The 8742-nt window shown below is 37.8% G+C and overlaps 1 protein-coding gene across 1 annotated transcript; it reads left to right on the top strand.

The window, feature by feature from the left end:
- Positions 1 to 390: 390 nt before the first annotated feature.
- LOC134185110 (CCR4-NOT transcription complex subunit 3-like) lies at positions 391 to 8725 on the top strand. The gene is made up of 18 exons (XM_062652909.1): positions 391 to 491; positions 560 to 627; positions 682 to 756; positions 813 to 902; positions 959 to 1019; positions 2573 to 2640; positions 2702 to 2728; positions 3439 to 3507; positions 3572 to 3640; positions 4384 to 4537; positions 4648 to 4784; positions 5844 to 6015; positions 6069 to 6775; positions 6941 to 7064; positions 7136 to 7337; positions 7861 to 7993; positions 8052 to 8177; positions 8311 to 8725. Exons 1-18 carry the CDS (start codon positions 467 to 469, stop codon positions 8407 to 8409), a joined length of 2406 nt encoding a protein of 801 aa, XP_062508893.1. The 5' UTR covers positions 391 to 466; the 3' UTR covers positions 8410 to 8725.
- The last annotated feature ends 17 nt before the right edge of the window (positions 8726 to 8742 follow it).

The following is an 8742-nucleotide window of genomic DNA, read 5'->3' as shown; positions in this document are numbered from 1 at the left end:
TCCAGATTCATCAATCTAGCTTAGTTATATAAATGTCTGCACCATAAAATTATGGCATTGAGTGTAAGAGGTCATAGACTATTTACATGTCTCCCGGATTTTCCATAATTTGGTTAGAAATTATGTTTTGCAGGTCTGGCGAGTACACGTTAAACTTAGGCGAGCTGCTCAGGACATCTAGCGTCAGATACTATCCACTATTTCTTTCTCGCAGAGTTTCTTGATCCAGAATCGACGCACTAGCCCACACACTGCTAGATTAAATATTAAAACTTTAGTCATTTCAGTGTATTGCCGACTAGCCGTTATTGCTAGCCGTCCGTACACACAAAACAATTCGACTAAGAGCGCCATACACATTTTAAAATCCACGCATGCGCATAACAACGAATTCGATGGCGGCCATGTTTGGCCAGTAGTCAAGTCTCCGAGTTCTAGTAAAGTGCAAACAACTTTGTGCAACGCCATGGCTGACAAACGGAAACTTCAAGGCAGGAACTAAATATAACGAATGTTAGATGAACCGGGACCCCTTAATGGGACGACTTTATGTTTTCAGGAGAAATTGATCGCTGTCTCAAGAAAGTCGGTGAAGGCGTAGAGCAGTTTGATGACATCTGGCAGAAGGTTTATCTCTAGTTATTTTAAGTTTATGGTCGTTTGGAAGAATAATATGTGAAGGTTCACAATGCGGCGAATGCAAACCAAAAAGAAAAGTACGAAGCAGACCTCAAGAAAGAGATTAAGAAATTGCAGGTAAGGGTTCTGTCAAAGTGATCGTTGTGATAATGATACGAAGGTATCTTCTACAGCGTTTACGAGATCAAATCAAGACATGGATGACTAGCAATGATATCAAAGACAAGCGACCTCTTGTCGAGAATAGAAAGCTCATAGAGACGGTAGACACCAAAAGAATTTATAAACATAGACTGTGTGATTATGATGACTGTTGCAGCAAATGGAGAGGTTCAAAGTTGTGGAGAGAGAAACTAAGACAAAAGCGTATTCAAAAGAAGGTCTGGCTTATTTCTTATTTAATTTACTGTTACTGTGTTATTGTCATTATTAGTATTAGTACTGTAGTAGTGGTATCATATATAATTATAAGTAGGTAATAATGTGATAATATTTAAATAACAATTTATGTGATAATTCAAATACAAATATAAATAACGTAACAATAATGCAATAATCTTTATACCTATAAAAGGCTGATCTGTCTGTCTGTCTGTCTGTCTGTCTGTCTGTCTGTCAATACATCTATTTTTCATAAATGGATTATAGCACCAAAACAATAACTAATCTACGTATTCATTACGCCTGTACATACATGAAAACTGGCAAAATGTATATGATGCACACTAGATATGCAGCAAATGCACATACACATGACTAGACAGAAGGGACCTGTGGTCCCAGTCTCTAAATGTTTATGACTGTCTGTCTGTCTGTCTGTTTGTCTGTCTGTCTGTCTGTCAATACATATATTTCAAGCATTGAACTAAGGCCGTGTTTCCACTAGCTGCACCTTAAACTAGTTTAGCTTAAATGCGTTTAAAACTAAACCAGTTCAAGAAAGTGACTGTTTCCACTAGGAACTTGCACATCCGTGATGTGCTAAGCAAACCGTCTAGGAATGCATTCAATTGAAGTATTGGGCTGGTCTGTCACCGAGTCAGGGCAACTTTTGGTTGTTACTGATTCAGCATCTGCTAGTAGGAATTTGCATGAGGATGACCAAGGACACCATCTTCTCTCTCTCCGTAGCTGCTGATTTCTTTCCCTAGCTAACGACCCTTACATCTTCTAGGGCAATCCTATCCCGACAAAATAGTCAATATCATCAAAACAGCATTGTCAGAAGCCATCTAAACAAGCACGCTACTGTCACATGACAGTTAAACCTAAACCAGTTTGCTAAACCTACTTCGAAGTAGGTTTAAGAAAGCGGATTAGGTTTAACATATAACTGGTTTAGTGCAGGTAAAAACAGGTCAATTCTTAAACCAGTTTAGCTTAAACCACTTTGTAAACCGGTTTAGGCACTAGTGGAAACGCGTCCTAATATACCCCATGTAAGCAAAGCAACTAACTACTACCCAAGCCAATAGGGCTTAGTTCTACCTACAACTCTTTATGTTTATGTGGCTGTCTCTTGAAACAATCTTCTTTATTTTTCCGTCAATCACTCTAGCATTTGATCGTTGTAGACACACAGAAAACACAGATCTCCAGTATGTCTTGAAGGTTGATGCATTTGGCTTTCCGTCTTTACCTCTTCTGTCTTTCTGTCTGTCTGTCTGTCTGTCTGTCTGTCTGTCTGTCTGTCTGTCTTTCATTTATTTTCAACATCATTATTACCATACAGTGAATATCAGTAAAGGCACCACAGCTAAATAGTGAGTTCTCGATCCATGTCTGTCTGTCTGTCTGTCTGTCAATCACATATATTTGAACTTTTATCTATGATACGTTTTGCTCTGTAATGTGTGTTTGTCTGTCTGTCTGTCTGTAACTAAATGATAATTATAACACTACTGGGAGATCACTCGCCTTTGTTCACATATAGGGTTAGGCCTTGCTGCTAAAATCGATCCTGCTCAAAAAGAAAAGGAGGAGACGAGGGCATGGCTAACAGTAAATTGATTCTAATTTTGTCATTGGAAATCACAATAATGTTATGCTATTCTGTGAACAGGATTCTATTGATGCTCTAAACAGACAAGTAAGTACTTTAGATATTTAACAAGTGACTGCTTTTTGTAAACATCTATTAGTATTTCAGTTTGTCAATTTATGTGTGTGGGTGGTGGGGTCTTCTCTTTTCAGAGTAAAATAATATTGATAACACTGTTTTGAGTGTGCAATGTAATTGTTAGCTTGGAGGGCATCAGTGTGGCTTTGTGCATCCAGAACATGATATGGTACACATGGGAGGGAGTGTTGTAATGGTTACATGCAGTGGACTTTAACTTTCAAGTTCAAGTGTAGACTACGTGTAAAGACTAAGGGGTGTTGGTAATTGTAAGTCTTCCCTACTTTGTAAACTTGCATTTTGAAAAACTAATGACGTTACAGACAGCTCCTGAGCTTTTTTAGAAGAGTGCTGCTCTAATGTGGTGGAGCTAGAGCTTGTTTTAGATTTGAGCTTAACACTTTAGGCAGATTCATTTAAGGTCATGTTGGTGGTAGAAAGGACAGGATTTTAAGAGTTAAATTAAATCTCATGTGAGCACTATTGATGTGCTTACTGTAGTTGGTACTGTTAAGTCTAAGGTAGTGAGATGACATCATGTGCTGAAATTTCTATGCATATTTTGGTTGTTAATTTCAGAAATGCAGTATGTTTTTGTGACAACAAGTCTTTCATTATTTGATAGGTAGTTAGTGAGGATAGGCAACTCCTGCCTAATTATGTCATCATCTGTTTGGTAGGTTGATCAGTTTGAGTCAGAGATTGAATCTCTTGTTGCTGGGACAAAGAAGAAGAGATTAGATAGAGAAGTTTGTTTTAGAAGTATAGGTATTATATTGAGATGCTCATTTGGTAATTTGTCACTCACTGTAGAGACAGGAAAGGTCGGTGGAGTTGCAAGCTTGGGTGGAGAAACACAGACATCATGTATCGAAGCTAGAGGTACTGAATGCAGAGAAAATGTTTTGTGGTATTCAGGCATTTCATACGTTTATGGAGTATATTTGATGGCATCACTGTGCATTTACATAAACCACACATTTCATGATTTGAGTAGAAACGTATATCTGTGATTACCGTGTGTTGTTTCCAGTAATGTTGTGCTGATCAAGTGCATTGTAGTAGTACTTTATTAATAACATTTGTGTATAATACTTAAAATGCATACTATAAGTTAACTGTAGAAGATTAGTAATGGGTAGCAGTTACTCAACCATTGTTACATGTGAGTGCTCCATGAGTGTTCAATTGGCCTGGTTTATACAAAAGAGACTATTGCTGGTGACAAATCAAAAAGATATAATGGCTTTGTAAGCCATTTGCCAAAACAATAATTATTGACCACCCTGAGCTTTTCTGAACGACAGACTGAGTGTTAGAAATGTTTGGTTGATTTTGAGAATGAGATGTCAAACTACCTGATGCTTATGTTATATGGAAGTGACAAGGACTGACTGACCTCTAAGGATGATTATGGAGATACAACATGCAACTCACAGACATTTTGTAGCAAAATCGAATCCTGAAACTATTTTAGTACTGAGTAGGCAATGCTATCATGACAGTCACAGAAATAAAGTTGTGGCCAGACTTGGAAGTTTACATGTACACTGTACTGTGTGTATGCATATGTTTAGTGTTTTAGTACGAATTGTGTGTGTACAGTACAATTATTGTTTTCTTAGACTGTAATGCGAATGTTGGACAACTGTTCTCTTGAAACTGATCAAGTTAAAGAGCTGCAAGACGAAGTGTCATACTACATTGATGAGAATCAAGAACCGGACTTCATAGAAAACGAATTCGTTTATGATGAGCTTGACTTGGATGACACGATAAGTAAGAAATTAGTAATTTGATGTGATCGTCACAGTTCAATGATTTATGCATTTCGTGATTAACAGAATTGATATTGCGTTTGTCACTGACGTTTTCTTGTTGCATTTTAGTTGGTCAGCCAATTTTAGCATCTCCTGCTCATGCCAATAATATGGAAGACGACTGGGAGGCTAGTCTAAATAAAGGTGCAGGATCACCAGTCAACTCATTTTCTCTCTCGCCAACAACTAAGGGACCACCTGTCAAGGTACATATCTTGTTTACCTTTTACTGTCACGACTGTTAGTTAGTGAGAGTATTCAGTAGAGTAGTCAGTTATTATCACTGTTGTTTTTGTTATTATTATTAATATTGTTAATAAAATTAATTTTTTATGTAGTTTTTATTCATCATGTACCATGATATGCTTGCAGTCCAACTGTCACAGGCCACACTATTGTTTGTGGAGATTTTGGTTTGCTCTCCAATACTTTTTGATTGACAGCGTATAAACATTTTTGTTTATGATTTAAATGACCTCAATCTTAAACGAACTTACAAGAATCAGGTATAAAGCCTACATTGTTTGTGATCATCTGTCATGCATTGTGTGTTTTTCTTGTCAACACGGTGTGTACAAAATGACGGTTGGACCCGCATTCAACCGTCAAAACATCTCAACAGTCAATTTTACGATAAAAACGGTTCTAGCTAGAACCCTGGATGTAATTCTCACCAGAGACAAACAAACACAACCTCCTAACCTATACTAGTCAACATATTCATACCTATCTGCAACTGTTTTGTCAAATCTAATATACGCTGAATACAGCACATCTTTGTAAAAATTGAGCTTCAATCTTATAATCCTTTCTTATGCCTGTGTAAGAATAGTAATCTTACTTAATTTGTATCACATTACTACATTGGACAGATACATGTATTTACTAGTACTTGATCCGCATTGATATGATATAGTTCACATTGCATAATGCTGCAAAGTCAGCTAGACCAAGCTGCCACAAAAGAATTATGAAGTTAGGGTAGCTGCATCAGCTTAACAACTGTTCACAATATTAGTTACTTTACACTGAAGCATGATAAGTTGAACATATCTGTTGCATGGTTTGTTGTGGATCAGGGTAGTGTGCATGTGGCTGTGGTTCTAACTAACTGACAGTTGTCTAATGCTCTGATCAGTCAGTATCAGTACAAATGAAGTCATTTAATATTGCATGAGTATGTTTACTGATGGTAATTGTATTGCAGTTGGCTTTCACAAGTTGCTTTATGATTGATTATTGATGGATTGCTGTTTGTTATGTAGCATGAAGAAGATCGTAAGAAGCCTCTGAAAGTTGATGGTGTGGTGAACGATCTTCACACGTCTCCAAAGAAAAGAGCAAACAGTGTTAGTGCAGTACCTCAAACACCACCTCCTGTAGTACAGCCAATGCGTACAGTAAACAAACAAGCAATGAACAACCAACCAGCAAAGGGTCAGTTACACTTATTTTGACTTAACCAACTTGCTTACTGTTTTCCTCATTAGCTCCAACAATTGTAACGGCTTCCAAACAGCCAGCAATGACACTGCCAACGACACCAGTGTTAGGCAATTCCAACACTCGGCAAACGTTTAGTGGTGTTGCTGCTCAGTCACCAATGTCACCTCCGCTAGATGTGAAACCTGTTACTGTCACCCAGTCGTTGACATCATACTCAGCTGCAGCTAGCAGCTCTCAAGCGATGACGGCAATGCAACAAAGAGTGAGAGATAAGCCAAATGTATCATCTACTTCAGTGAATACTACAGAGCATGAGAGGACATCATCATCATCACCTGTTTCAAACAGTGTGATGTCTGAAAGTTTGGCAAGTCGTTTGTCACCAGAGGTGTCTGCTGCTGTAAGTACTGACTCTACAGTGTCCAGTGCAACGTTGTCACAAGACTCAACAACAGTAGATTTGATCAGTCAGCCTAGTTATGTTCCTGTGGCCATTACAACGAGTGTTTTATCAACAGCGTCTAACCAGTCGCTTGCAACTGCTGTCAGTCAGTTCGACGTGTCAACGAGACTTGAAAATTTTATGAGAACAACGGCTCAAACAAGTCGATCACAAAGCCCTCTCTTATCAAACTATTCCAATGTGTCATCTGGAGTTGTATTGCCAGTAACTTCTGCAAATGAGCAGCTTATGAGTGGAGTTTTGGAAGAACGTGGGGTACAAGGAGCGTACCAAGCAGTAGTCAGACAAGTAAGCAATGTTTACATGTCAAGTGTAAGTGTTTAGTATTTGTCAACTATTTTTGATGTCAGTCTTGCTGTGTTTGTTTTGTTTACAACATTATTCTTTGTTGTTCTTAATATATGTATTATAGATATGCATATAATTAGAGTGTCACAATTGTCTTTGTTGTAGTCTCCTAATCTAATATCAAGACCACTCACAACCCTAAAATCTATGGCAGCAGAAGTTGTTGCAGCAGCCGGATTGGATGATCAGGGAACTTCGAACTCATTAATTCCATCTCCAACGGAAAGAAGTGAGTAATGCTCTAAATTCTAGTTTGGTTTTGTTGTTGTGCAATGCACTAGTATGTGTGGTGTTTGATAGGTTTGTTGAGTAGTGCCAGTAGTAATGTACTTACAACATCCATGCATAGTCAACAGTCAACATTAGTGCAGCCGTTAGAGCCTATTTTGGGTGTCGCTCCGCTCGGACGTGTTCAACTTACAAAGGACAGAAAACATCAGCAGATAATGTTGGATGCTGCATTTATGCACATACCACAACCAGCAGACTCAGAGAGAGTGAGGTGAGACAATAACAATGCTGGAGTTTAGATGTGTTTGTATACCAAAAGTTGTGGTAATTATATGGTACACAAACACTAACTTCATAAGAGTTTTTGTTCTCTACCTTTGAATTACTTGCTCATTTTTTCGGTTTTAAGAAGACTGCTCTATATTTTATGTATGAATGTGTGTTTGTGTATGATTCTGCTGTCTTAGCAGCGTTATTATGTAGAATGGAATGTGATGTGGTTTGTACAGCAAGTGCTACATTTGGTTTGCACTGTAGTATAGCAAAGTTGCATTCATGAGCTGTAAAGCTTCCAATTACAGGAGCAAACGTTTGCTGTTACAAAATATATTCTTGGTTTTAAAGCTTGAATTACAATCATCTTGCTGTGAATGAGGCAAGTGACTGCTTGTTGTGTGATTTATACAGATTTTTTTGCAATCATAATAAGTAATTTTATAATGTTTGTACTAAAAGAGTAGTACTCTATAGCCATTGTTTGTGCAATAGCTTACTGTGTGTCTTTATTGTTATAGAACGTATTCATCAAGGAATGTGTACCCTACACCTGTGTATCACCATCAACATCCGCCATCTCATTTCCATTCTTTTGAAACTTTTCAGAGATTGTCACCCGAAACACTGTTCTTCATTTTTTACTATCAAGAAGTAGTGACTCATTATTATGTGTGTCTTTAGGAATCACTAAGTGTCTTGTTTTTGATAGGGTACACGCGCTCAATACTTAGCAGCGAAAGCACTGAAAAAACAGTCTTGGAGATTCCACACAAAATATATGATGTGGTTTCAAAGATATGAAGACCCGAAGACAATTACAGATGAATATGAACAGGTTAGTTCTGCATATTGTGATTGGACGTAAATGAGAGCAAAGGTGCGCATGAATTGATGATACAATGCAACTGACATAATCAGTATGCTCTGAAGTATTTCAGTACCTAAAGTCTTGATTATTTGTTGTGTAGGGTACGTACATCTACTTCGACTACGAGAAATGGCAGCAGCGCAGGAAGGAGGGATTTACGTTTGAGTATCGTTATCTGGAAGATAAAGATTTACCCTGAAGCTTTATTAAAATTGTGGCATCTACACTTGTAGTTAAGCCTAAGAATGGAGACGATGTCTCTATTTGGGCTGTCAGTTTGTACAGGACATTTTCGGAATCTCTGTTGACAGCTTCACTGCAATGTCTGTACATAGAGACAAGTCTGTTTGCAGCAAGAAATTCAGTGAGTTTAATTTCCGACAGTGTCAATTGCCAGACTTAGGGGCCAGTAACATGCTAACAAGCAGGTTCATAGAAGTCACTCGCTTTCTAGTTAATACACTAAAACACATACAGTATCCCCATTGGTTGATATACATGTATATTAAAATTGCTGAGGGAATAACTAAGA

Source organism: Corticium candelabrum, chromosome 9, assembly GCF_963422355.1.
Source record: "Corticium candelabrum chromosome 9, ooCorCand1.1, whole genome shotgun sequence".
Classification (NCBI taxonomy): domain Eukaryota; kingdom Metazoa; phylum Porifera; class Homoscleromorpha; order Homosclerophorida; family Plakinidae; genus Corticium; species Corticium candelabrum.
This window is presented reverse-complemented; position numbering and strand designations above follow the sequence as displayed.

Excerpts from the sequence above, each read along its gene's own strand:
- LOC134185110 (XM_062652909.1), top strand. The coding sequence starts at position 467 with ATGGCTGACAAACGGAAACTTCAAG. Across the intron at positions 2,729-3,438 it reads TTGATGCTCTAAACAGACAA|GTTGATCAGTTTGAGTCAGA; the intron begins GTAAGTACTTTA and ends TCTGTTTGGTAG. Across the intron at positions 8,178-8,310 it reads TTACAGATGAATATGAACAG|GGTACGTACATCTACTTCGA; the intron begins GTTAGTTCTGCA and ends TTTGTTGTGTAG.